The 23,454-nt window shown below is 57.6% G+C and overlaps 6 protein-coding genes across 6 annotated transcripts; 3 read left to right on the top strand and 3 right to left on the bottom strand.

The window, feature by feature from the left end:
* Nucleotides 1-203: 203 nt before the first annotated feature.
* On the bottom strand, nt 204-776 carry D7B24_001453 (uncharacterized protein; the record flags this gene model as incomplete). Its single annotated transcript, XM_028635686.1, has 2 exons — nt 204-311; nt 501-776. The coding sequence occupies 2 exons, from the start codon at nt 774-776 to the stop codon at nt 204-206; spliced, it is 384 nt and encodes a 127-aa protein (XP_028497888.1).
* Nucleotides 777-1,368: 592 nt separating this feature from the next.
* On the top strand, nt 1,369-4,512 carry D7B24_001452 (uncharacterized protein; the record flags this gene model as incomplete). The annotated part of the gene is made up of 2 exons (XM_028635685.1): nt 1,369-2,377; nt 2,435-4,512. The coding sequence occupies 2 exons, from the start codon at nt 1,369-1,371 to the stop codon at nt 4,510-4,512; spliced, it is 3,087 nt and encodes a 1,028-aa protein (XP_028497887.1).
* Nucleotides 4,513-7,580: 3,068 nt separating this feature from the next.
* On the top strand, nt 7,581-8,992 carry D7B24_001451 (uncharacterized protein; the record flags this gene model as incomplete). Its single annotated transcript, XM_028635684.1, has 3 exons — nt 7,581-7,650; nt 7,739-8,616; nt 8,702-8,992. The coding sequence occupies 3 exons, from the start codon at nt 7,581-7,583 to the stop codon at nt 8,990-8,992; spliced, it is 1,239 nt and encodes a 412-aa protein (XP_028497886.1).
* Nucleotides 8,993-10,182: 1,190 nt separating this feature from the next.
* On the bottom strand, nt 10,183-11,193 carry D7B24_001450 (uncharacterized protein; the record flags this gene model as incomplete). The annotated part of the gene is made up of 1 exon (XM_028635683.1): nt 10,183-11,193. One exon carries the CDS (start codon nt 11,191-11,193, stop codon nt 10,183-10,185), a length of 1,011 nt encoding a protein of 336 aa, XP_028497885.1.
* A 2,287-nt stretch (nt 11,194-13,480) lies between these two features.
* D7B24_001449 (uncharacterized protein) lies at nt 13,481-14,458 on the top strand (the record flags this gene model as incomplete). The annotated part of the gene is made up of 2 exons (XM_028635682.1): nt 13,481-13,544; nt 13,590-14,458. 2 exons carry the CDS (start codon nt 13,481-13,483, stop codon nt 14,456-14,458), a joined length of 933 nt encoding a protein of 310 aa, XP_028497884.1.
* Nucleotides 14,459-15,165: 707 nt separating this feature from the next.
* On the bottom strand, nt 15,166-19,904 carry PYC1 (pyruvate carboxylase; the record flags this gene model as incomplete). Its single annotated transcript, XM_028635681.1, has 10 exons — nt 15,166-15,273; nt 15,330-16,625; nt 17,319-19,040; nt 19,106-19,167; nt 19,221-19,340; nt 19,404-19,473; nt 19,524-19,535; nt 19,609-19,616; nt 19,679-19,699; nt 19,781-19,904. 10 exons carry the CDS (start codon nt 19,902-19,904, stop codon nt 15,166-15,168), a joined length of 3,543 nt encoding a protein of 1,180 aa, XP_028497883.1.
* Between the last annotated feature and the right edge of the window lie 3,550 nt (nt 19,905-23,454).

The raw sequence follows: 23,454 nt of genomic DNA, 5'->3' as shown, positions 1-23,454 counted from the left end.
CGTTTCAGATCTTGTCATTATGACTGACCGTTATCCACTTTTATAGGAGAATTAATTATAATGAGGCTACAGATGAAAACACCGTTTATGAGGTCCGAAGGTCAAAAAATTAGAAAGTCTTATGATCAACACCAGAATCAGTGTTTGATCACTAAATCACAAGACCTCCATGTTTTTTTGTTTCTTGAAAGGTTTGATTGATATTACGCAGTATTACTTGTCGTCGTCTCGCCAAAGTAGTCAAACGTGCGCGTGGCCGTCTCGCGGGTAGCGTTGATGAGCCGGAAGAGGTAGCGCGTCTTTTCGGCGAGCTTGGTAATGGGAAATCACGAGCAGCACCTATGTGTTGGGTTGGCGGAGAAGGCGCTGAGAGAGATGATGATCCTCCTAGTGACGAATGGTGCTTTCCTGCATAGCCAGGGAGACATCAAAGAGTTTGCGGTCAGGAGGGACGTCGGGCCGCCTCCAGGGTACTGGAGCCGGGTTGACGTGAAGACTACCGTCACACTGGCTGAGCTGCCGTCCACGGCGAAGATGCCAGCAGTCTCGTACGCGTCAGGGTAGACGAGACCGGGCGAGTAGCTATAGTACCCAGAGGCCTGTTCGAGGTAGTCTGCCGTCGAGGGATAGATGGCGTCGACCTCCTCGCCGTTGGACACATAGTCAGGATACCACGTGTCGACCTCGCAAGAGCCTAGTACTACACGACTGAAACGCCAGAGATCCTCGGATCGGCGACGCCGCTGACTCTGGTACTGACTAGAAGAGACGAACATGCTCAGGGCTGGCGTTGCGGGAAACGAATCCACCGGCCGGGCTGGTTGTTGGCATGCTGGACCAACACGCTTGTGTGTCCCCAGATCTCTCAAAGCATAATTTTCATGGCAAGATCCGTGTTCATGTTGGGGAAAGCAAATAGTTGCTTGAATATGGTACTTGCAGTGAGGAACAATCATTCGTTCAGTCAGCTGAGTAGTTCTTCCAGCCAGAATCTCTCTCATGACGAAAAGTACTCCGTATATCTTGGGGCGCATGCCCCCAACATGACCAAGGTTGTGAGCCACGCTTGGAAGCCAAGCCTGTAGAAGAGCCAACTACACAGGTTTGCAACATGGAAAGTTGTCATGATCGACGATACACTTGATGGTGGTCGTGATGTTGACCGAAACGACACCCCACCTTAGGCGCGGCTAACAGTGGGGGGAAATCGCGGGGCGGCCGCTCCAATGTTTGAGGCGGTCACAACCGGCAGAACTTTTCTCGCTGACATTTTTTTGGTGATGCGCTTCACAAGTTGCCCAAGTCGCCGCTATTCAATTGATCCCGATCACCAGATCCTGGCCAATCGAGACTTCTTCCGACGAAATTATGACGAAGACAGCTTCGGCGAAACGCAAGCGCGCCGAGCGCGAGGCTCTCAAGGAGTCGGAGCGAGCCACGAAGCGCACCAAGAGCGGCGACCCTGAAGACCTCTACGACAAGAAGCTTTTCGTCGAAAAGTCCGCCGGCGCCGACCGCGTGCGCGAGGCCAGGCTCTACGAGCTCCTGGGAAGCGAAGACTCTGACGAGCGAGTGGCCGCTGCCGAGACTGTCATCGCCAGCCTGCTCGACGGTGATGGAGTCCCCGAGGACGTCCTCAAGCGCCACCTCGACTGGCGCCTCTTCCGCGGCCTCGCGAGCGGTCGCGCCGGCGCCCGTCTCGGCTACAGCCTCGTCATCACCGAAATTCTGCGCCAGCTCTTTGGTGGCGACGCATTGGGCGCCTCCCGATACCCCGGCCTGACCTTCGACAAGGTCCTGGACATTCTCCACGAGCGGACCAAGCCGACGGGACACATGACGGGACAGGAAGAGAGGGACTTTTACTTTGGCAAGCTGTTCGGGCTCGACTGCTTCGTGCGCGCGGGCTTCATGGACGACGACCTCGACAAGTGGGATAACATTCTGCAGCAGCTGCTGGACCTTGCCGACAAGAAGGTCTGGCTGCGGTCGCACTGCGGCTGGGTCGTCATGCAGGCGGTGCCCAAGCTCAAGGCTGATGTTGTCGCCTCCATCATCCAGAAGCTCAAGGCCGCCAAGTGGACCAAGACCCCCGAAGGTGTGGGCATCTGGCTGGCGGCGCTCGAGACGCACCCCGAGCTCGACGGCCAGGGCGTCGAGAACCCACTGGATCCCAAGGTCCTGCCCAACCTGCCGGCCATTCTCAAAGACAGCGTGTCGGGCGAGGAAGCCGAGGAGGAGAGCGCTGCGAAGACGAAGAAGAAGACGGCCAACTGGTCGCACCAGCTGCACTTTGTCTGGCCCTACCTGCTCGGCTACTACGTCAGCAAAGGCGCCGTCACCGACTTTGTCGCCTTTTGGAGGCGTGCTGTCGATGGTGAGTCCTGCCGACGCTAAGGACCGTAGATTGGGAGACCGGGCTGACGATCGACAGACAACCTGTTCATCAAGAGCGCATCCGATGGCCAGAAGCTGCGTGGCTTCGTCGTCCTGCAGACGCTGTTGATGCACCCCCTCGAGGGCAACGAATCGACCCTCGAAAGTTTCCTCCCCCACATTTTCAGCAAGAACCTCATGACCTGCCTCATGAACCAGGCCGCGAGCGAGGGTCGCTACCTCCACCGCGCCGCCTGCGCCACCCTGCGCACCGTCGCCCAGGCGGCCCAGCGATCCCCCGAGTTCACGAGCATCATAATCGAAAACTTGACCACCAACAACGGCGTTTACAACTTTGATGTCAGGACGGGCGCCAAGACGATCGAGACGGTCCTCCAGCGCATCAAGCCGGAGGCGGCGGATGATGTCGTTGGCGTGCTGAGCGCTCCCGTCATCAAGTCGTGCACCACCGGAAAGGACATGGACAAGGTCAAGGTCGAGCTGCGCGCCTACGTCGAGTATCTCTTCAAGATGGCCACGGCTGCGCCCGAGGCGGCTCTCCAGGAGCTCACCTCCCTGGCGTACGCGCCGCCGATCTGGGTCCCTGAAAATGCGTCCGAGTTCGTCAAGGATCTGAGCCGGAACCGCCTCCAGTCGGCGTTTGCGAACCTGTCCAAGAAGGCCGAGGACACGACGTATCTCTGCACCGCCATTGAGGCCATCAGCCCCGACTACATCCAGATGGACGCCAAGCTGAAGAAGGCCGTCGCTGACGCGCGTAAGAAGCTCAAGGCCCTGCTGCAAACCGCCTCGGCCAAGCCCGCCGCCGACGGTGCCTCGGACGAGATGAACGTGGCCAAGGGCCTCTCGCTCCTCTACGCGATCGCCATCTTCCAGCTCTACAACGCCGAGCCTGACGCGTTGCAACTTCTTGACGACCTCCGGGACTACCAGTCGCGGATGAAGACGGACGAGGACGAGGCGGCCGAGTTTCTCATCGAGATTCTCCTCTCCATGGTGTCGCAGGATTCCGTGCTGCTGCGGCAGATCTCGCAGCAGGTCTTTGGATGCTTTTCCAGCCGCGTGACGTCCAAGGCGCTGGAGCTCCTGCTCGATGTCTTGTCGGCGGATGAGAACGCCAAGGGCCAGCAGTCATTGTTCGACATTGAGAACGACGACGTTGACCTGGAAGATTTTGAGGAAGAAGACGACGAGGACGAGGATGATGAGGACGATGAAGATGATGACGTGGAAGAGATCAACGTGGACGACGACTCGGAACTGGAAATCGATTCTGACGTCGAGTTTGTCACCCTCAACGCCGCCGACGACACGAGCGAGGAGAAGGAGGGCGAAGACGGGTCCGATGCCGACTCGGAGGACGAGGCGGCCGAAGACGAAGACGCAGAGGAAGCCAAAAACCTCGAGGCCATCGACGACGCCCTCGGCAAGATTCTCAACAGCCACCGCCTCGACAAGGACGCCGACGCGTCCGACTCGGACGCCGACATGACCGATTCCGAAATGCTCGCCCTCGACGAGAAGCTGTCGGCCGTCTTCAAGGACCGCATCAAGACCAAGCCCAGCAAGAAGAAGGAGCGCAAGGCGGCCAAGGAGTCCGTCATCAACTTCAAGCGCCGCGTCCTCTCGCTGCTGGATATTTACATCCGCTCCGAGGCCGGCAGCCCCGTCGCCATCGCCGCTCTGCTGCCCCTCGTCCAGCTGATCCGCACGACGACGGTCAAGTCGCTGTCCGACCGCTCGCTGGAGCTCACAAAGGAGTACCAGAAGCAGCTCAAGAAGGCGCGGGCGGCGAACAAGAAGCAGAAGAAGACGGTCAAGGTGGACGCCGAAGCCACGCTGCAGCTGCTGAAAGATATTCATGCCGAGGCTGCGGCCAGCGAGATGAACGACCACGCCAAGGCCGCGGCTGCCGCGAGCCTGATTGTCGGATCGACGCTGTTCATCGCCGACAAGGCGAGCCGGCCAGCTGTCGAGGCCGAGTTTGCCAAGCTCGAGCGCAAGCCGGAGAAGAAGGGGCGCAAGTCGAACAAGAAGAAGAAGGCGGGTGATATCGACATGGCCATGGACTGGAAGAACTGGCGGCAGAACTATGAGGCGACAAAGAGGCAGTAGGTCTATCTGTCGTGCGTTGGGGAGTCTAGAGCGAGGGCCAACAGCCAACAACCGAATACCAAGATTTGATTGAGATTGACGTGCAAGGTGCTCACACTAGAAAGAAATGCTTGCCGTCATACCTCGACCTACATGATCATGCGTTCCTTCTGGTGTACCATCCTCCCGCATCAGTGCTATCTTTTGCCCGAACCCGTCTACAGCCGCAAAAGATGAGAACGACACCCGAACCTACTAGCAACTCGATACATAAACGAAAATACCTCGCCACCATCCAGTCTCCAGTCGGCATCGTGCTTACCATGCATTCCACTACAGGCCTCATTCCCGCGATCGAACACTTGCTTCGTCGCGGGAACGGCGGGGAGAACCAGCCTCTCTCTCGCCGCGGCCGCTTCCACGAACTCGGTGCGAAGCCTCCGGCCTAAAGTTATCTCCCGACCCCACTCCGAACTGCGACATGGGCTGGGGATCAAGTGACTCCTCATGCTCTAGACGGTAAGTAGTGCCCACAGGATGGCCCATCCTGGGCTCTGGAGTCACAACGCGGTACTCGGGACGATATGGAAGAAATCCCGGTGCGCTTGTTGGCTGGGATCGTTCTGCAGAGAGAAAGCGCGACTGGGGTCGAGCCGAGACGGACTCACCATGTTCATGAGCATATGTCGTGCCGGTGCCATTGCCATTGCCATTGCCAGGCACAGGCTGAGGAGTAGCACCGCGGTTTTCCGGTCGATAGGGACTGAAGTCCTCCCGAGTCGACGCCTGGGGCCGACTTCGAGCTGCAGACCCAGTGCGTGATGGGTTGACTGGCGCCGGCCGGCCCTCAGACCTATTGAGGGAGCTACCAAGCTGTACCCCCTGATGTTCAACCTGATTCGAGCGGCGGGACACCTGCGGTCTCGGTGGCGGACGAGCACCCGCCGCTGCCCCAACGCTTCCCCGTAGAGGGGGACATTCGTCAGTGTCGTCTTCGAACTCATACCTACCCCTGGGTCCTCGATGGAAAGATGTCATACTTGACTCGGCGCGAATATGAACAGGCGCTTGACGGCTTGAGTACGGATTGGGCAAGCTACGCGTGGCTGGAGGAGGGTCATTGACCGCCCTCTCAAGTGACGGGAAGCTCTCTGGAGCAACCGCGGGACGGCGGTCCCGCTGCTCGCGGCGTTCCTCACAACGAGCGTTTCCGATGCGGGCCTTCAGCTCGTGCTCGAGACGGTCGATTTCTGCACTTGTCAGTCTAACAGGAGGAGGGGCGACAACTCTGTTGTTGACGATGAGATAGCCAGAGTTGACATCCATCCTGATCTGACTGGGCTCCAGGCCCAAGTGGTCAAAAATCCAGTTCATCCAGATATCAAAACTCCGCTCGGCCCTGCGATCAAAATGCACAAGGCGCGCGACAGTGGGATGGATTAAACCTCTAGTGCCACGCAGGTCTGACTGCAAAAACATCCGGAATCGGGAGAGTGCCCGCTCAAGACTGTTGGAGTCCATGCTCTCCAGCCCCTGAATGCCCGTTGATACCTGGCTGTGACGCTGGTTGGCGTTGGCCATGGCCACACAGCCTGGGCAAGTTGTAAAGCGGGCACTCAGGCCTGCTCTTGCAAGGCGGATCCTTTCAATGCACTGACAAACTCTTGAGGAGCAGTAGCAGCTAGGCGCGGGCCGATGAAACGGGCAAAGCTGGGCGCCCGGCATTTGTGTAGCTTGTGTGGGTTGTGAAAACGCGTACGGGTGTGGTTGGTGTCAACTTCTTCTGAGGTGAAAATTCACTTTTGAGACGCTTGCCCGGACCTGCGGGATTGGGAATGTTCAATACACAGAAAAAGAGATATGGTAAGTCAGGTAGCATGCGATGATGTGAAGAAGCACGGTTGAGTCTTAGGCTGGTGTGGTTCCAGCGGAAAGTGGATGTTGGTGTGGCCAAGAGAGGGAAAGAGAGAGAGAGACTCGACCACACAATGACCGGAGCTTATAACCAGTAGAGATGCCTTTGAAGATGACTTGTATCGAACAATGTCTATGTTTGTGTGGTCGTAACGAAGACGGTCGAGTTTGAGCCCCGTGTTTTCACAGTGAGACTGGACTTGACCAGCTCTTTGTTCCATAGTAAGACTGCCATATTGCTTGAGATACCCGTGTTTTGAACAGCAAGTCTGTGAGCGAAATAAAACAGCAACACAGGGGAGTTGAGCAGAGGACCATGTCCATTCGTTAAGTTCACTAGTTGTGATTTCCGTTTCGTGGGAGGTCCGCTGCGTTCGTGTCTTCTCGAGCCATCATAATTGTTATTATGACTGAAGGATAAAGAAGCAAATCACCACAGTTTTTGGGGCTAGGAATTATAAGGATCAAGAGAGAGATGATTTCCTTTTATATAAGGAAGGAAGGAAGCGAACGGCGAAGACGAGACCTCGTCCATCTTGAGGCCAAAGAACATGCATCTATCGGGTACTGCCTCAATCGGGTATGACAATACCCGCATAACTCTATCTCGACACTCCCTTATACTCTACCTAGGCACCTTACCTTAAGGCAGTTAGGTACTCAGGTACCCAGCAGATGGACAGATCGGACCAGACCCCAAATAGGGCAAGCGGAGGAGATGGTGACCCCTGCCACTGTTGCGCTGGTGCAGTGCTCCTGCTGCCGCCAGGGTCCATGTCGCATCTGGATCAAGAAGTTACCTTTGCCCGTGCTCCCTTCTCCATTCTCCCCCCCCCCAAAGAGACCACCTGGCGTCCCACGTCGACGACAGACAACAACTTTTTTCTCCGCCTGAAGCCCATCGACGGGACTGGCTGCCCTTCCGTCTTGTGAGTCGAGTCGAAAACACCAATTGGCCAAGCTGACCCTGCGTTCATAGCACGGCATTTCTTCTCCCCCTCAGGAGGACACGCCCTCCCTTACGAGCAACATCCCTCACCTGGGAGCTGCTCCGCCAGAAAATGTTCGCCTCCCTTTACTGCATGAAAAGGCTTCGCTGACAATTTTCTCTTCGCCGCCGTTCAGTCTGCTTCGAACACAACTCTTGACGGACCCTCACGTACTACATCGCCACGATGAAGTTCATGACCCTGTTGTTCGGCCTCTTGGGCTTGGTGACTGTGGCTGCCGCCTGGAGCAAGGAAGGTTTGTACCGTGTCCTCCTCCTGTCTCCCCCCCACTCTCCTTGCCATTGACCCCTGAAGCTGATCTTGTTCCCCCTCTCTTCCTGCAGATCGTGAAATCTTCCGCATCCGTGACGAGCTGCGCGCTCACATGGAAGACCCCGACCAGAGCTTCTACGACCTTCTCGGCATCAAGCCCTCGGCCTCGATCGAAGACATTAGCAAGGCCTTCCGCAAGATTACGCGCTCCCTTCACCCCGACAAGGTCGCGCAGAAGCTCAAGGCTGAGCGCATCGCCGCCAAGAAGGCCGGCACCTTCATCCCCGGCGTCAACATCAACAAGCCGCCGAGCCAGAAGGAGATCCGCGCCGCCGTCAAGGTCGCCGAGGAGCGCCAGTCGCGCCTCAGTCTCGTCCGCAACATCCTCAGCGGGCCCGAGCGTGACCGCTACGACCACTTCCTCCGGAACGGCTTCCCCGCCTGGAAGGGCACAAACTACTACTACGACCGCTACCGCCCCGGTCTCGGCACCGCCCTGTTCGGCGTCTTCTTCTTCGCCGGCGGCGCCATCCACTACCTCGCCCTCTACATGAACCACCGCCGCCACAAGGACTTTATCGAGCGCTACATCAAGTTCGCCCGCGACCAGGCTTGGGGTGACAACCTCGACGTCCCCGGCATCGACTACGCCTCGCCCTCCCCTCCCCCTGCCGACGACGACGAGCAGCAGCAGGCCGCCCTCCCTGTCAACCGCCGCCAGCGCCGCTTCGAGGAGAAGGCCGCCCGCAAGGAAAAGGGCACCACAAAGGTCAAGCGCAGCGCTGGCAGCGGCACCGCCACGCCGCGCGAGACGCAGGGCGACCGCCCCGTCGGACCCCGCAAGCGCGTCATTGCCGAGAACGGCAAGGTCCTCGTCGTCGATCACAGCGGCAACGTGTACCTCGAGGAGCACGACGAGGAGGGCAACCTCGAGCAGTTCCTTCTCGACGTGAGTTCAGCCCCTATTCTCACAATTGCCCCCTTTTTCCAAATTGGGATCCAGAAAGAAAAAAAAAACTAACGAGAGATGATAGCCCACCGAGCTCAAAGAACCCACCTTCTTCGACACGGCCGTCGTTCGCCTCCCCGTCTGGGCCTTCAACAGCACCGTCGGACGCGCGCTCGGCAAGAAGCCCGCCGCCGAGGACCTCGACCTCGTCGACGTCGACTCGGACAATGACCCCGTCCACGACACGCCCGGCACCGACTCGGCCGCCGAGGACTTTGAGCTGCTCGACAAGTCGACCGACTCGCTCGGCAAGGCCAAGTCATCGGGCGCCCAGGCCGGCGCCAAGGTCAACAGGCGGAAGAAGAGCAAGCGGTGAGCGGACATGCCGGTTGCCGTCCTAGGCACCTACTTGCGGTTCATGGCGCGCATTGGGCCTTCCTTGGCCTGACGTCGGTAGTGAAGGAGTTTGACAGGTTGTCGATGATGCAGGTGAATACAAAAGAGAAAGAAAAAAGGAGTGAAGCAGAGGCAGAGACACCCGTGACGAGACAAACCTAGGATGCGGCCGGCAGCGCCGTCTGCAACATGATCTGGTCATTGGGGCCACGAAAAAGTCAAACACTGAAAGAAAATATACATGTGCAAAGCTCTCTGACAGTATTACTTTGCCTGCCTCGACGCTGTCTCAGCAAGTGAACTGTGACTAAAGTGCCTGGTCCTCTTTGCTATTGTCGCACCAGTTCCCCGTCTAACACGCCACTCACTCCCCAGCGCATTCCATGCCTCGGATGGGAGGGGTGCAACTGGAATGGCTGCCGTCGATCAAAGGGGACCCGCGGCGGGGGCGCCTCAGGCTGAGGACAAAGGGGAGGATAGCAATATACCATGTAGTGATGTACAGCAGGGCGCAGGGGAGGGGGGTGTTGGGTTCTTATTTCATACAATAGGGGAGATTCGTAGGTCGTCCGTCAGACCTGACCGTCTGCCGATGATCTGCTTTCGTTTTCGAGCACCGACTCTGTCCTCCCCAAAAAGAGTATTGCCATCTTTCAAGGAAAACCGTGGCAAGACCTCCCTGCTCGAGACAGTCTTAGTTAACGCACAGAGCTTGCTCGCCATGGCCGTTAACCCACCTCGGACCTGCTACGAGCTTGACTGATTCTGCCAGGCAGTTTTCAACTTCCACAAAGGGAATCTAGACACCCTCTACCATCTTCAACCATCATAGCCCAGGCTCTCAGCGCCACGGCAACACGGCAACGCGCAATTCATCTAGCAGCAAGTCAACACCACTGACGAGTGAAGCCAGCTGAGGGGAGGTGCTATTAAAAGTAAATGGAGTGATCCTGTTCTCCGTTCTGACTCTTCAAATCTCTGTGCTTGCCAACGCCCAAGTATGATTTTCATAGCCATTCTGACTGTCCTGGTTCGTCTGCGCCAATTCCAGACCATGCCATTCATAAGACAAAAGAAAAAAGACCACCATACCGGCGTGCGCCGGGCAAGTTCTGGACAGTGGTATACTATGTACATGCTCTCATCTCGTAGAGCTTCCTACCGCCGACCTCACATGACATCCATGGCCTCGACATTACCGACCGGCCCGCCAAACTGCTGCTGCTGGTACGAGCCGTACTGGTTCTCCATTTGCATCTGCAGCTGTTGCTCCTGCTGCAGCCGCGACCAGTCCTGGCCCGTGCTCTTGTAAACGGGATCGGTGGCCTGGCTGTAACCACCGACCGACGAGCCGTAGGGCGAGTAGACATCCTTGGGCTTCGAATCTTGACGCTCATTCTCTCGTCTCATGAGCTCCTCGTAGCCCGACATCATGTACGGCTCAACGTTCTGGCTGATGTTGGTGGCCAGCCAGCGGCCGTCAGAGCTCTGGGACTGGACCGCCGTGCCGTCGAGGCTCATGACAGCTGTCTGCCTCTCGGCCTCGATCATGCGTTCGTAGCGGAGTCGAGCCCAGAGCTCTTCCTGCTCGACCGTGGTGCTCGTCCAAGCGAGAGCGGGGTTGTCGTCGTTGCTAGTGGGCGGGGCAACGCGCCAGAGCTCGACCAGACGCTCCTGTTGGGGCGTCTCGGAGATGCGGAACAGTTGGATCTGAGAGGGAGATAGAACTGCAGGGTTGACACCGTGCTGGGCCAGCACAAACTCGGGGGTGAGCTGATCGGACTGAGGCGGCTCAGAAGAGCGCCGCTGTGGCTCTTGGACTTGCACCGGCTGTTGCTGAGGCTCGGCTGGTTCTTGGGGGATGTGATACGAATGTATGTAGTGCTGAGAGATAGAGTAAACGATGGGCTCAGGGGTCGACTTAGAGGCCTCGGTGGTGCGGTCCTGCGTAGCTTGCTGGGGCTCATCGACCATAGACTTGGGGACCATGGACTGGGCTTGAGCCTGAGCCTGAGCCTGAGCCTGAGCCTGAACATGAGACTGCAGCTCAGGGTTGAAGGTCAGGTTGCGGGAGAAGAGGGCTGACAAGTCGTCGTTGGCCTGCATGTTGGGCGGGAAAGAAACCATCTTCCTAAAGTTGTTAGAATATCTTCCGGGCTCGGTTGTCTCGACTGCAGGCATGCGTACTGTAAGCTGGAGGGCCGGTGTCCAATTCTTGGGTTCGGCGTGCCGTGACAGGCTATTCTCCCCGAGGTTCGACAGGCTATGAGAGTCTGCCGATCGTGATGTGATATGGCAAGCGACACGAGAGAGTGGGGCTAGTGTCGTGGTCGGAGATCGGCCAAGGAGCACAGAGCAGCAAACAAACTTGAGTTTATATTGGCTATGGTAGGTGTACTTGAGCTCGAGAGGGCCAGGGTGAGTGTCTCGAAGTGGGAGCGGTGTTCGGGAGCGTGTGGCGGAACGAGAAGGAAACGGGTGTGCAAAGCGTTCGATGGACGGACACAGCGAGAAGCGACTTTTATGAGAAAGCGAGTCGAACGAGAAGGAGAATAGCAACAAGTCCAGTTTCCTAGGAAAGAAGATTGGAGATGAGGGAAACAAAGAGGCTTTGGGCGCAAGTATATTTAGTTTGCCAGTCACAAGATCGGGTTGATGGTGGTCAGGTTGGGAGCGAAGAACGGGACCGGGGGTCAGACGAGGGGCACCCGGAGGTGGGGATGCCGTGGAGGGATGGGATGCAGTCTGCGTCGTGTCGTGTCGTGTTGGGGAACCGGGGGGGGGGGGGTCAGTGTCGTATCAATCGTCGCCAGAGTCGTCGCCAGTATTGTCGCAGCAAATGGGAGGATGGAGCAAGAAGAAGCAAGAAGGACGATGTTTGTTGGAGGGAGAGGGAAAAAGAAGAAGAGGGATTCTGTCAGACGGTCGGGGCTTAGATATATGGTGGTCTCGAGGCTCATCAATGTGACGGAACATGAGGCAACAGCGGGCCCCCTGTAGAGAGGAAATTGAGAAGGAGGGGCCGACTCATGACGCACCGAGCACCAGAGCACCATAGCACCAAAGCACTAGAAAGACCCAGGAATGGCGGCAAGAACGACGACGACATATCTACCTGAACCCACGCCAGGGCAAGACCATTGGGCCGGGGGGTGTGGTAGGCTGGTTCCTGCCGTTACGACCTAACGACACCATGGCTGCCACACCTTTGGCCGGGTTTGGTGGAGGAGGGGGTTTAGGGCGCCTGGATCGGTGAATCATGGGAATTGCTCTTGAAGAAGCATTCAGAGTGCGAGTGCAAGGCCACAGAAGGAGAAAGGGGGAAAAGGAGAAGACAGGACATTTGTGAGGTGAGAAGAAGCATGAATGGCCACCTCCCGGTCGGTTTCCCTGTCTCTTGGAAGATTCATGCGTCTGGTTCACAACGCAGCATTACGTCCAATCGACCCGTGACACGATGATCACGGGTCTCCATCTGTGGTCCACGGGCGGCGAGCGGCGGGCCACATCTGCGTATGAGGTAGGGAATGGAAAGGGACAGACACGAAAGGAGGAGGGGAACGGGAAGAGGGGTAGCAGGTGGACATGGATGATGGGATATGTTTCAGAAGCGTGAGGGTATTTCTCGTCATTTGGTCTAGAGCTGCACATCTGCGGTGGTGGTAGGTGACGGTCGGGCTCAACAGTTTAGCATCAGCGCCATCATTCTTCACCGCCGTTTTTCTCGCTCGGCACGGTAGTTGGCGTCTATCTGAGTGTCTAGAGAATATCCAGGTAAAGGCAGAGTGACTGCAAACCAAAGGAATGGCAACATCACTGCCATCTGAACGCAATCACGAGCAGCATGGAATCATGGATCGTGTATCAGACAGTCGACCTCTAGCCTAGCCCCCCTTCCCACGAGGCAGGCACACAATTCGAGATGCAGGCCCGGCCGGGTGGAGAGTGGAGACCGAGGCACACCGACTCGGCTGTCAGACGAACTACGATCGATGACTCTCTGTGCAATGTGCAAGGGAAAGAAGGCGGGCAGCCTACGGAGGAGCAGTGCTGCCAAGATCTTGAATATTAGATAATCACTATTGAACCCAGGATAGCACGGCTGGGCATCAAAGCCAGCGGGCACCACCCGTCACCCACTGGCCAGCCAGCAAGCCAGCCTCGCGGTTCTGGGTGGAGCAACACGCATCCCCCAGGCTGCCTGCTGAGCTGAGCTGTGACGGGGATGGCCTACGACTGCACTCCAAAGGAAACGAAGCTCTCCAAAGCTCCCCCCATCACGACCAAAGACTCAGCCAATCCACCTCACCACGACGAGCCCTTCTTCATCGACCTCGACGAGCGACTCGACACTTCGAATTCGCATCCTCCTCATCTCTAGCAGAACAACCCTCATACATCAGCCAAGATGGTACGTCCCGTTCTCCTGCCTCGTTCTCTCCACCACACAGCATCATATCTATCCATCATGAACCCTCGCCATGAGGATTGGGCCCCACGCCGTCCCGGCGACGACAATGACAACAACATGTGTATGCTGACGCCTCAACCCTCTCTCTCTCTCTAGACCTCCATAGGCACAGGCTACGATCTCTCCAACTCCATCTTCTCCCCCGACGGCCGCAACTTCCAGGTCGAGTACGCCGTCAAGGCGGTCGAGAACGGCGGCACCTCGCTCGGCATCCGGGCCAACGGCGGCGTCGTACTCGCCGTCGAAAAGGTCGTCACGTCGAAGCTCTGGAAGCCCAATGCCAACACGCGCATTGCCACCGTCGACCGCCACCTCGGCGTCGTCTACTCGGGCATGGTCCCCGACGGCCGCCACTTTGCCGACCGCGCCCGCGACGAGGCCCGCTCCTGGCGCGACACGTTCAAGACGCCCATCCCCGTCGCCGACCTCGCCAGCCGCATGGGCGGCTATCTGCAGGCCTACACCCTCTACTCCTCCGTGCGGCCCTTTGGCATCACCGCCATTGTCGCCGGCTTTGACCCTTCGACCCCGCTGCCCGTCGACGGCGAGGTCGGTTCCGGCCCCGCCGCCGGCCCCGGCGGTGTCAAGCCCAACCAGAAGCACGGCGGCCCTGGTCTCTACATGATTGAGCCCTCGGGCCTCTACTGGGGCTACTACGGCGCCGCCACCGGCAAGGGCCGTCAGGCCGCCAAGGCCGAGCTCGAGAAGCTCGACCTCGCCGGCGATGGCATCTCCCTTGAGCAGGCCGTCAAGGAGGCCGCCCGCATCATCTACGTCGCCCACGACGACAACAAGGACAAGGAGTTTGAGCTCGAGATGAGCTGGATCAGCGACGTCGACGGCCCCACCAAGGGACGCCACGAGGCCGTCCCCAAGACCCTGCTCGAGGAGGCCGAGCGGTTAGCGAAGAAGGCCCTCGAGGGCGACGACGACGACGAGGATGACAAGAAGGACGACGACAAGATGGAAGAGTAGACCCCGTCATGTTGCGCGTGTCAGAGGGAGGGAAACGGCCTGTGTGTGTACGATTACCAAGGACAAGGGCAAAGCGGCGTCGGATCATGAGGATCATAGACTACGACTAGCTAAATTAAGCTGGAGTTGAGACATTTTTCTCTCGTTTCAGACTGTCTGTGGATTTGTCCCTCAAACAGTCTACCACTGGTGTTGGAAGGAGGGCTCGTTCGATAACATGCAGTCTCCTGGCTGCAAACAGGGTGCTTTAGAGAGCATGCCTCCATCTAGTTTGGTCTTCTACGGGCCTGCAATGATGAAACCCCAATATCAGCATGGCCCTTTTTTTGGACGTCTGGGAGGCTGTTGGGATGCTGATGGTGCGCGTGTGCAGTCAGGTATAAATCGATTGCATACAAAACACAGCCGGACCACCATGTCAGTACAAAGTACAATACATCGACATGATGAACGAGTCATCTGCCACACCAGTCAGGAAAATACCAGGCACAACACCATACATGATGACATGAATACACAGAGCACCGAAACAGCGTCGTAAAGGTTGAATAGCGTTTTTTAGGTATTCAGTAGTACTACGCAGCCACCCAGACTGCGCACCGGGACATTGAAATCTCGTTAAACCGTCCTCCCCCGTGTCCGCGCACAAACCACGCTGAAAATCAATTTGAAACCTTGCCCTCCATCATAGTCCAAGAAACTCCAGTCTACGCCTTGACAATCTTGCAAACCAGGTCGGAACCATCGACAGAGTCGCCCTCCTTGACCTGCAGGCTGGAAACCTGGCCGTTGTGCGGCGCCGAAATGACCATTTCCTTAAAATGATTGTTAGCATTTGGTTCGGTCTGTTGCTTAGAGAGTAGAGACTTACCATCTTCATGGCGCTAAGCACAGCAATAGGGTCACCCTTCTTGACATCCGAGCCCTCCTTGACACGCAGCTCGACTAGCACACCAGCCATGGGCGCGCCAACCTGGCTTGAGTCGCTGAGGTCGGCCTTGGGGCGCGTGACGTTCTCAACCGAGGCCTTGTTGTCGTCGACAGTGACCTGGCGGACCTCACCGTTCATCTCGTAGAACACCTCACGCTGGCCAGTGTTCTCGCTGAGGGGCCCAACTGCGAGCAGCTTGAGGATGAGGACCTTGCCCTTCTCCAGCTCGACGTGGAATTCCTCGCCAATCTCTGGCTTCGACAGGAAGTACTTGGTAGGCAGAACGGACAGGTCTCCGAACCTCTGGACAAACTTCTTGTAGTCTTCGAAGACCTTGGGGTACATGACGTAGGACGCAATGTCCGTCTCCGTGACGGGACCGCCAAACTTCTTACCCAGCTCGCGCTTGACCTTGACAAAGTCCACAGGCTCCAGGGACAGACCAGGACGAGCGTCAAGCTTTCGGCGACCACGCAGAGCATCGGAGCGGAGCGGCTCGGGGAAACCGCCGAACGGCTGACCCATCATGCCTTCGAGGAACTCAAGCACGGAGCCAGGGAAATCGAGCTCGCCGGCGCGAGCCTTGACATCCTCGGGAGAGAGTTTGTTCGAGACCATGAACTGCGCAAGATCACCGACAACCTTGGAGGTGGGCGTCACCTTGACAATGTCGCCGAGAAGGTCGTTGGCGTGCTCGTAGGCCTTCTTGGTCTCGGCCCACTGAGTGCCGAGGCCAAGCTGCTGGGCCTGGAACATCATGTTGGTGAGTTGACCGCCGGGGATCTCGTGCTCGTACACCTCGGGATCGGGGCCAGCAAGGTGGGCCTCGAAGGGGGAGTACAGGAGACGAAGCTGAGACCAGTAGGTGTCAAGGGCGCGAACGTGGGCAGGGTTCAGGCCAGGGTCGAGGTCACTGCCCTCAAGGGAGGCGAGGATGGCATTGATGCTGGGCTGCGAGGTCATGCCTGACAGACTGTCGGTGGCGGCATCAACAGCATCGGCGCCAGCCTTGGCGCAAGCGACCATCGAAGCGACACCGGTACCGGCCGAGTCGTGGGTGTGGACGTGGATGGGAAGGTCAGGGTATTTCTCGCGGATGGCACCGATGAGCAGAGTAGCCGCATGGGGCTTGAGAACTCCAGCCATGTCCTTGATGCCGAGGACATGAATGTCAAGGGCAACGAGCTTGTCAACAAGATCAAGGTAGTACTGCAGGTTGTACTTCTTGTTGGGGTTCTAGATGAAGCGTGAGTTAGCACCGAACCAGTAGGGTGAATAAAGTGACCCGCGACAAGAGGATAGCGGAACAGTAGTTTGAAAAAGTCAAGAGACCGAAGATCAAAGTCAAGCTAGCCGCTCGACTCCGCCACCTTACTGAGGTGCTTCTTCGTTGCCAGGTGAGCGTTCAGCATCTGGTGCGTTTTGCTGGTCTAGTCGCATATGCTGCAGTGATACAGGCGTCCAGCGAGGTTTTCATCGTGTCGCTCCTTGCCGCGTGTTCTGATGACCCCGACGAGGGTTTCGCAGTTTCCTTTAAGCAGCTTGGAGCAGAGAAATCGAAGAAAAGCTTGAGGCGATGGGCAATGCGGCAAAACAAGAAAAGACAGACAATCCGGGGTGTTGAACGTGAGTCGTGAGATAGCTTGAGTGGTGATGGAGATGAGGGGGAGAGGTGAGAGGGAGGAAATGTTATGGGAGTCAGGGGGAGGACAGAAAGAGAAGACCATATTCCCGGCACAGCAGCTTTGGAGTAGCTAATGTAGGAAAAGAGACGTTCAGATCCCGAGGGAGACCTAACACCGAGAAAGAAAAATGCAAGAACGAAAAAAGAAAAGGTACATACCAGCACTGTGGTGAGAAATGTCAGCAGGTGTGATACAACAGTCAGGCGGGAAGGGGAAACTCACTGTCTCCTGAGTAGCAAGCCACAGCTTCAACAACACCACCAGCCTTATGAACGGCCTTGACACCAACCTCGATCTGGCTGACGTCGTTGAGAGCGTCGAAGACGCGGAAGATGTCAACACCGCACTTCTTGGCCTGGTCGACAAACTGCTCGATGGCATTGTCGGGAAGAGAAGAGTAGGCGACACCGTTGGCACCGCGAAGCAACATTTGGAAGGGGATGTTGGGCACGAGCTTCCTCATGCGGCGCAGCCTGTCCCAAGGGTCCTCGTAGAGGAAGCGCATGGCCACATCAAAGGTGGCACCACCCCAGCACTCAAGCGAGTAGAGGTTGGAGAGAGCATGGCTGGTCTCGTGGGCAATGTTCAGGAGATCGACAGTGCGGACGCGAGTGGCCAGCAGAGACTGGTGGGCATCACGCCAGGTGGTGTCCATGAGCAGGCAGCCCTTGTACTCGCGGACAGCCTTGGCAAAGGCCTTGGGGCCCTGGTCAAGAAGAATCTGCCTCCAGCCCTTGGTGGCGGGGGCAGAGGTGTCAAGCTTGGAGCCGTCGGGGTTGAGGAGAATAGGCTGGATAATGTCACCCTTGAACTTGGGCTCGCCAACCTGGCCCTTGATTCTGCTGCCGTTGACGGCGATGTCACCAAGGTAGCTCAGAAGCTTCTGAGCACGGTTCTGGCTGCCGACAAGGTCGAAGAGCTGAGGAGTGTCATCAATGAAGGTAGTCCAGCAGTTGCCGTCAATGAAGGTGGGGTGAGTGAGGAGAGAGGCCAGGAAGGGAATATTGGTCTTGACACCACGGATGCGGAACTCGACCAGGGCACGCAGCATCTTCCTGCGCGCAATCTCGTATGTGGAACCTTGGCAAGTGCACTTGACCAACATGGAGTCGTAGTAGGGAGTGATGACGGCGCCGGCAAAACCGTTGCCACCATCGAGACGGACACCGTTGCCACCGGCAGAGCGGTACACCTCGAGCTTGCCAGTATCGGGCTGGAATCCCTTGGCCGGGTCCTCGGTGGTGATACGGCACTGAATGGCAAAGCCGCGGGTGGAGATGCGGTCCTGGGTGAGACCGAGCTGCTCCAGGGTGGCGCCGGCGGCGATCTGGATCTGAGCGGCGACAATGTCGATGCCAGTGATCTCCTCGGTGATGGTGTGCTCAACCTGGATACGGGGGTTGATCTCGATGAAGTAGTAGCGGTTCTGCTGGTCGACAAGGAACTCAGCGGTACCGGCGTTGCGGTAGTTGACCGACTTGGCCAGCTTGACGGCGTCAGCCAGGATGGCGTCGCGGGTCTCAACGGGGAGGTCCTTGGCGGGAGCAATCTCGACGACCTTCTGGTGGCGGCGCTGGACCGAGCAGTCACGCTCGTACAGGTGGACAATGTTGCCATGGTTGTCACCAAGCAGCTGAACCTCGATGTGCTTGGGCTTGTCGAGGAAGCGCTCGACAAAGACGGTTCCGTTGCCGAAAGCGGACTTGGCCTCGGAGGTAGCTCGCTCGAAAGACTCCTTCAGGCTCTCCTGCTCGCGAACGACACGCATGCCACGACCACCACCGCCGTAGGCAGCCTTGATGATGATGGGGAAGCCATATTGATCGGTGAAGGTCTTGACCTCCTCGAAGGTTGCTACGGCACCCTCGGTACCAGGAACGACGGGGACATCGGCGGCGATGGCGAGCTTGCGAGCAGACACCTTGTCGCCGAGCGAGTCGATGACATCGGGAGAGGGACCAATGAACTGTGTGAGTGAACAGGTTAGCTTCGGCGGGTCTCACAGGTTTGGGTGGAGATTGGTGTACGTACGATAAGACCAGCTTTCTCGACATTGCGAGCGAACCCGGCGTTCTCGGAGAGGAAACCGTAGCCTGCACAGCGGGTCAGAGCGAATTGCAAAGAATTTGAGAGTGGGCAGACAAACCAGGGTGGATCATTTGCGCGCCGTGCTCAACCGCGATCTTGATGATCTCGTCGCCGGCGAGGTAGGCTCCGACGGGGGTGTACTGGCCACGCTTGCCAATGACGTACGCCTCGTCGGCCTCTGTGAGCGCTCGTTAGTCGCGGTGAAAACAGTGAGGTTTCGGGGCCTCAGAGGGGTGATTACTTTGCCTGTGCATGCTGAGACGGTCCTCATAACTGAAGACAGCAATGGTGTGCAGTGAAAGCTCATGAGCCTATGCATAGTGAGCAAATGTCTGAGACGATTCCGCAGATGTTGACTTACGGTTCTAAAGATCTGAAAGAGAACTTCGTGTAAGCAGGTCCGTTCGTACAATGCGTGATTGCCTCTGATCAGTAGATCGACATACCCTGATAGCTGTTCACAGTTAGTGCCTGTGGCGCGGGGGAGGGGCAGATCAAGTCAGGGCAAAGACTTACGAATTTCACCACGGTTGGCCACTGTCAGACGGCGAAAAGGCCACAAGTCAGCAAAGCATTCTTCATGGGCATGGTGTGGTTTTTTTGAGGAGGGTGACTCACCAAGAATCTTCTTCAATTGCATGATGCTCGAGTTGGCGCGAATGTGGTGGATGCTCTGACCCTTGGGGACGTCGCCATCGCTGTCGTCGAAGACATCGCTAAATGTCACGGCGGTCTGCGCCATTTCGAGGGCTGTGAGGGGTGGAATAGATGAAATTCCGGGTTCGCAAGTGCGAGAAGGTTGGAGCGAAGAGGTCGGAGGGGGGGGAGTAGAAGGTCTGAGGCGGGCGAGGAGCGTGGTTTTGAAGACCAGGAGAAGAGAGCTCGCTACTTTCTGCTGGCGGCGACGGTCGAGAGAGGGACGGCCGGAGAATGTGAGATCGACCTCGGCGGGGTCACACCGTCACAAGTGATGCAGGGGAGCAGGGGGGGGGGAGGTCTGGGCTGGACTGGGTGCCGGGGCCTTCTTGCAGGGGGGATCGGTGGTCGATGGTGGGGGTTGGATGCCCGCCTTGCTGGAACCAGAGAGCTAGACGCGGACCTGGAGCTTGCTGGTGCACCGAAGACCTAGGTCGAACCGGTGGTGGTGGTGGCGGGTGGTGGAGACGCGCTGTCAAGTCGCCGATAAGAGATCCAGGAGTGTAGCTCGGCCCGAGTTATCACGGCGTAGAGACAGTGTCGATGGAAAGCAACGAGGGCGACACGACGTCGAGTCGTGATCCAAGACCGTATACGATTTCGAAAGACGAAATAATAGGACTGCTTCTTATCGATGCCAATAGAAAGGATGAGGAGTAATTAGTATGCGTCAAGGGCAGAAGCGCTGACGAGGAGCAAGACGTCAAAGTGGTGGGTGTGGACGACGCGGGGTGGAGGGGCGTAGGTTTTGGAGGAGAGTAGATGGGAGTCGGAAAGGAAGAAAAGCAGCAAGAGAACGAGGAATGAGGGGCTCTCTTGTACGATCCTGAGGAGCCCGAGCCCGTTGCGTGTAGGTAGGTAGATAGGCACCAGTAGAGGAAAGCACGACTCTCGTTCGTTCCGAGGTACTTCTCCTCTGCGTCCTGTTGACGCCCCCTTCCCAAGCCAGTGCAGTGCGAGCGCAACGTTGGGATGGATGGTTCTTTCCCAGGGCACCTCGTCGACACCGTAAACTTGAACCGTATCACCATGTACCAGAGTACCTATCTTTGGGTTGGCTGGCGGTGGAGTGGAGGGGCCTGCGGACGGGCAGGACATGTCGACACGCACCTGCAACGTGAACCAGCCCGCCCCCTCCCTGCCCTTCGATTGATCCTCACCTCATCTCAACTCGAACTGGAGAGGCCAGGGGGAGATACCGCCCGCCCGTGCATGCACTTGCAGCTGTCACTGGAAACAGTCCGTCGACGGTGATTGTGCCCCAGCAAGGCCCAGGGGACCTGCTGGCACTGCCCGGCCCAGTGTTAGTGCTGGTACTGGTGTTGAGATGGCGTCCGTGTCCAAGCTCAAGCTCCCTGGTGTGAAGCGCCAGCTCGATGGCAAGAAAGAAGGTTGTCCCGCCATCGAGTCCAAGCCACGGTCCATCTCCACGCAAACACCCACCCCCCCTTTCTGCTGACCGCTGCCGTCTCTATTTTTTTTTCTTCTGTGCGCCCTTCTACAGTTCTGCCCATGGCGACGAGAGCGCGAGTCAATTAACGCATTCCCTCTGCTCTCAGAGCTTCTTGGCAAAGATCTGAGCCTCGCCCAGACTCTAAAGTCTCGGGCTTATGCTGCTGCTGCTGCTGCTGGTGATGATGAGACAAGACACATGCCGCCAGCACATGGAACAAATGAGACTGCCCCGCGCCGGCCATTGGCCAACCACAGTGCACTGATCACGAAGCTCACCACTCTATTGCTGGCCCCATTGACAAACAGCTTTTGGCTCTTGCGAGATTGTTGAGTCAATCAGCACAAAAGGCTGAACACAACATGACAATCAAGTCGGTTGCACGACCTAAACGGAAGGACGTAGGAAAACGGTCACCTAGCGCAAACGGAGTGTGGCACGACACAGCTCTCCTCCATCGAAATGGGCACTTACTGCCACATCTGAGGGTGCGTGAGGGCAGGCAAATGTCGGCACATGCAAAACTAAACCACGACGAACCCCGGACGAGATCGTGCATCCAGATCGCGGGATCCAAGAGAATACCCCAAGCAACAATCCCTCGGTACCGAGGATAAGACGGCTTTACCTGTCGCGTGCTTGCGTGCTCTCCCGCCTTCCCGGGGTCGGGTCTGGGGAAAGCATCCATTCAGAGAGAGAGGCTCATGAGCAGCGAACAGGTCGAAGACGACGACTCGGGAGAACTCGACGCGATAGTCCTGTTCCTGACTATTTTCGCCCTGCGGCCTGCTGAAATGCGGGGTGTGGGCTGCTCTCCCACGCTGCCAGCCTGTCGGTCGTCAAGCCGATGCTTGCCCTTCCGTGTTGCTCCGATGTGCTTCTCGTCCGCCCGGTGCCAGGCCCTGTCAACACGGGAGATGCCTCCAGTTTTCCGTGTTGGACCGAGAATTAGATGCCTCTTTCGGCGGAGGATGAAGCCGGCCGGGACATCCATCATGGTCCAATGTTGTCGACCTCCATCGCCATCGCCAGTCCCGGGCGGGAGGTGATTCACGACGGAGGAGGGCCCACGACCGTTTCGTACCGCCGTTTTCTCTTTTGCCCTTTCTTGTGTCCGTCGCAGCCTCCCACCTTTTCGATAAGGTACGTACCTTTCAAGACGCTGCGCTGTTTTCTGCCATCGGACTTTTGATTTCTGATTGTTCATTGTTGTTGCTAAACCCCTCTCTCATCACCGGTCGCGTCGAAACCGGAGCCCGCCAAACCTCCACGAAGGGCCTTCGTCAGATGGCTCAGGGTGCGGGATAAACCACCGTCCTCCCACGCCGGCCCTGTCGCCGCACGTCGATTGGCCCGACCCCCAGGTCATTGTCTCGTTAGTCAGGGTGAGGAGCACACCGTTACGTCGCTGTAATTCTTCCGCCGCCGACCTCGGCAGAGCCGTGACGACGCCATAGCCGCTCGTCCGCTGCAGATACGTGAATGAGAGATGACTTTCTTTCACCACTACCCCCCAATGGTCTCTCAAGCCAGGGTGGGGACGCTGGGCTAATTCGGTCATGTTACACGAGTGTTTTATTCCCGTGAGTATGACTCCTGGCTGTGCGGATATCCAAGGTTAGAACAGGCATTTGCAACCCGTCCGTCGTCCGTGTGTGAGTCGACGACACCCCCAAGATGGTTCGTGGCTTTTTCGAGCAAACGCGCGCCAAGCCGTACCGCCCTCTCGTCCACTTCGGTGGGGGGTTACCGAAGGGCCCTGAGCTGCCCACCCCCCTTGGGTTTCGGTGTGATTATGTGGCGACGTCTATCTTTGGGTAGCGCGGTGGATAAGGTTGCTGTTTGGCTCGTGACAGTGAAACGAAGCATGTCTTCGGGCCTTGCCCCCGAACTCTCGTTTCGAGGTGCCAATGGCCCGAAATAGCGAGCCGAGATTTTGCCCGCTCGATGAGCTTGCGAGATCCGCCGTTTCGTTTCGTGCAACGAAGGCAGGTGGGGGTTGGCACGGTCGGTGACTGTCTGATATTCATCCTTGCTCCGGGCCACAGCTTGACCTGCGGCAGCTTGTAGGCCGCTCGCTCCATCCTAATCTCAGATCGGCAGTCCAAGCCACCACCCTGTCCAGATGGATCCGACTTCCCCC

The sequence above is a fragment of the Verticillium nonalfalfae genome (genome assembly GCF_003724135.2).
Source record: "Verticillium nonalfalfae strain VnAa140/NRRL 66861 chromosome Unknown scaffold_13, whole genome shotgun sequence".
NCBI lineage: Eukaryota > Fungi > Ascomycota > Sordariomycetes > Glomerellales > Plectosphaerellaceae > Verticillium > Verticillium nonalfalfae.
This window is presented reverse-complemented; position numbering and strand designations above follow the sequence as displayed.